At 38.6% G+C, this 2879-nt stretch overlaps 1 protein-coding gene across 1 annotated transcript; it reads left to right on the top strand.

Moving 5' to 3' along the window:
• The first annotated feature begins 234 nt into the window (after window positions 1-234).
• On the top strand, window positions 235-949 carry LOC122082570 (14 kDa proline-rich protein DC2.15-like). Its single transcript, XM_042650222.1, has one exon. The coding sequence runs from the start codon at window positions 283-285 to the stop codon at window positions 763-765; it is 483 nt and encodes a 160-aa protein (XP_042506156.1). The 5' UTR covers window positions 235-282; the 3' UTR covers window positions 766-949.
• The last annotated feature ends 1930 nt before the right edge of the window (window positions 950-2879 follow it).

The raw sequence follows: 2879 nt of genomic DNA, 5'->3' as shown, positions 1-2879 counted from the left end.
CAACAGGAGATCAGTACTAGAACTTAGATCATGATGACCAATTTGTCAATACCTTCTTCTCACAACCCTCCAAAACTTTGCTTGCTTGCCTTTCCCGCTAAATCATTTGGTCACATATGAGCTGGTATAGATCAATTTTATCTTTGATTCTTTGATAAATTGTTCATATCAAACCGTCAAACTTTTTAACAACTCACTCTCTTGGAGCCCTATAAATACCCATCACACACCACCAATTTCTAAAACCATTCAGAAAGAAAATTGCCCTATTAAGTTATTGTTATGGCTTCCAAGGCTTCTGCATCTATTGCTCTCTTCTTCTCACTCAACCTTCTCTTCTTTGCACTTGTGTCTGCTCAATGTGGCCATTGCCCCTCAAGGACGAAGCCCGGTACTAACCCAACTCCAAACCCCTTTAACCCAACTCCAAACCCATTTAACCCTACTCCAAACCCCTTTAACCCAACTCCAAATCCTAATAACCCAACTCCAACCCCAGCTGCCAGGGGTAGATGTCCTAGGGATGCTCTGAAATTAGGGGTATGCCTCAATTTGCTCAACGGCGTCGTCGGCGTAGTGATTGGAACTCCTCCAACCGCCCCATGCTGCACTCTCCTTCAAGGCCTTGCTGACCTTGAGGCTGCAATCTGCCTTTGCACCACCATCAGAGCTAATTTATTGGGTATCAACCTCAATATCCCAGTTGCACTCAGCTTGCTTCTTAACACCTGTGGAAGGAGGCTCCCCACCGGATTCCAATGTTAAGCAAAATTCCTCTTCTCTCTATCTCGTTATCCTTTGTGTGTTGTTTGGTTTCACAGAAAGTCATGTGTCAGTGCCTCTAGTAGTTTAAGTGGAATTGCTTGTTTCCTTACCAAGTTTTCTACATTGTTGGTTTTATGTGTTTTTTGGTTGAGTTATTTGTAACAGTGAAAGGTAATTTGTCTTCCATGGTTTTTCTTTAGTTTTTATGTCAGTCATCTTCCACTCATTTTCCATTAAAGAAGTGAAAGTTTTAGTGTTACCAGATACCGAACAGATATCTGGTTCTGTAATCCAAGTACTTACGACCTTAATTGGTGGCTTTAGAATTTAAAGCCAACTTGGATAAGCCAATCACTCCCAAAGGAAATTGAAGGAGCCAGTATGGCCAGGGACTAGGAAACTTTAGATTCTTTGGTGTGAATGTGGGTGCCTTGTTAACCCTGACCATTAACTAGCTAGAACCCATGCACGTAGAACTGTTCAACCTATTGTAGGCTTAGGCCAAGGGTTAGGACATAAACACAAATTAATATGTGAGATTTGTTTTTTCGGGGGTAAAAATGTGAGAATATAACAACTGAATCGAGTTTTCCTAAGGCCACTATGAATGGGAATTCATTCACCTTGTGCTTGAGATGGGGTGAAGGGGTGTATTAGGAGGGTATTCTGGGAAAATGCTAGACTATATACTGGTTTGTGAACCCTAAGATGGTCGATGAATCGTCCTCCATGTTGATGGAAATATTTTCTTAGTAACAAATAGCTTAATAGTTCTGAAACATGGTTTAAAAAATTGGGTCAAATTGAGTCTCGAACTTTTTGGCAACAATGACATTTTCTTGGCTAATATCGATTTTATTTTTTTGGTAAGAACACATTTTTGGTCCATCTTGAAATTTTCTGGAGTCATCTCAAACATTTCTAGTAAGAACAACACCTTCTTGACCCATTTCAAACTTTTCTTATGAAAATGACCCTTTCTTGATCCATCTCGACCTACCCCGATTCTGATTATATACCAATTTGTTTCCCTGCTACCTACTTTGAATCAATAATGCTTGCTCTTCGATCTTTATTTTGGAGCATTTTTTCCATCTTTTGGTCAGTAACAGTAAAAAATTAATGAAACTTATCTCTTTGTTGCAATATCTATACATCATTTAAGTGAAAAAAAAAATCCAACAAATTAATCTGATATTTATAGAAATATTTTTATTTTTTTATTAAGATTTCTCGATTCTGATTCAATTAAAATCGAAATCAACAGAAACCGATACTGTCTACTATTCCTATTTCTAGACCTTATTCTGAATAAGAAAACAAACAGTTTTGAGTCCCGTGACTGCATGGGGAGGTATGGTGATTGATGATTTATATTGGTGAATGGTAGTTGGGATGCAAACCTCACATGGTGCTGCAATTCGAAATAAGAACAGAGCTCCATTATTGGAGTAGCTTTATTCTTTTCTTCCACTTGTAACAAATCTTTTCGCGACAAAAGAGAATAATTGTATATATTAATTGTGAAGAATTTAGTCCCACATCGACTATTGATTGATCTACAACACTTATTACATATATGAGAAACCTTCTAATTATCCTTTCAGTTTAGAACAACTATGCGAGTTAATTTATTATGATTGTGTCTGTTTTGTCCTTTAGGGTCTATCACATGTGTGGTTCGATGCTTTATTGGGGCATCTAGAAACTCTTTCTAGTTCAGGAATAGAGAGGGAGAGACTCTATCCATTTCGATTTCCATGGCAGTGGGAATCAAATTCCCTTTCTAGTTCAGGAATAGAGAGGGAGAGACTCTATCCATTTCTATTTCCATGGCAGTGGGAATCAAATTCCATGCAACTCTCAAACATGTCCGGTGGTAGGTAGGTCCATAATTGACCTAACTACCATGTGGCAACTCGTGAACTTTGACAATAAGTTCATCAACAACTTCATCATGATGTTTATATTTTCCTTTTCCACTAAGTTAATTAGGGAAGAGCTAGAACGTCTGGGAGTTTGATTAGGGGAATAAAGTTTTCTGGGTGGGGCATAGAAGCCACTCACAGCCTTGGGGTACGCGTCCCTATGTCTGGGCATGGCTCCTACTTTCT

Source organism: Macadamia integrifolia, chromosome 6 (assembly GCF_013358625.1).
Source record: "Macadamia integrifolia cultivar HAES 741 chromosome 6, SCU_Mint_v3, whole genome shotgun sequence".
Classification (NCBI taxonomy): Eukaryota; Viridiplantae; Streptophyta; class Magnoliopsida; order Proteales; family Proteaceae; genus Macadamia; species Macadamia integrifolia.
This window is presented reverse-complemented; position numbering and strand designations above follow the sequence as displayed.

Coding starts and splice junctions, on each gene's coding strand:
- LOC122082570 (XM_042650222.1), top strand. CDS start 283: ATGGCTTCCAAGGCTTCTGCATCTATTGCTCTCTTCTTCTCACTCAAC.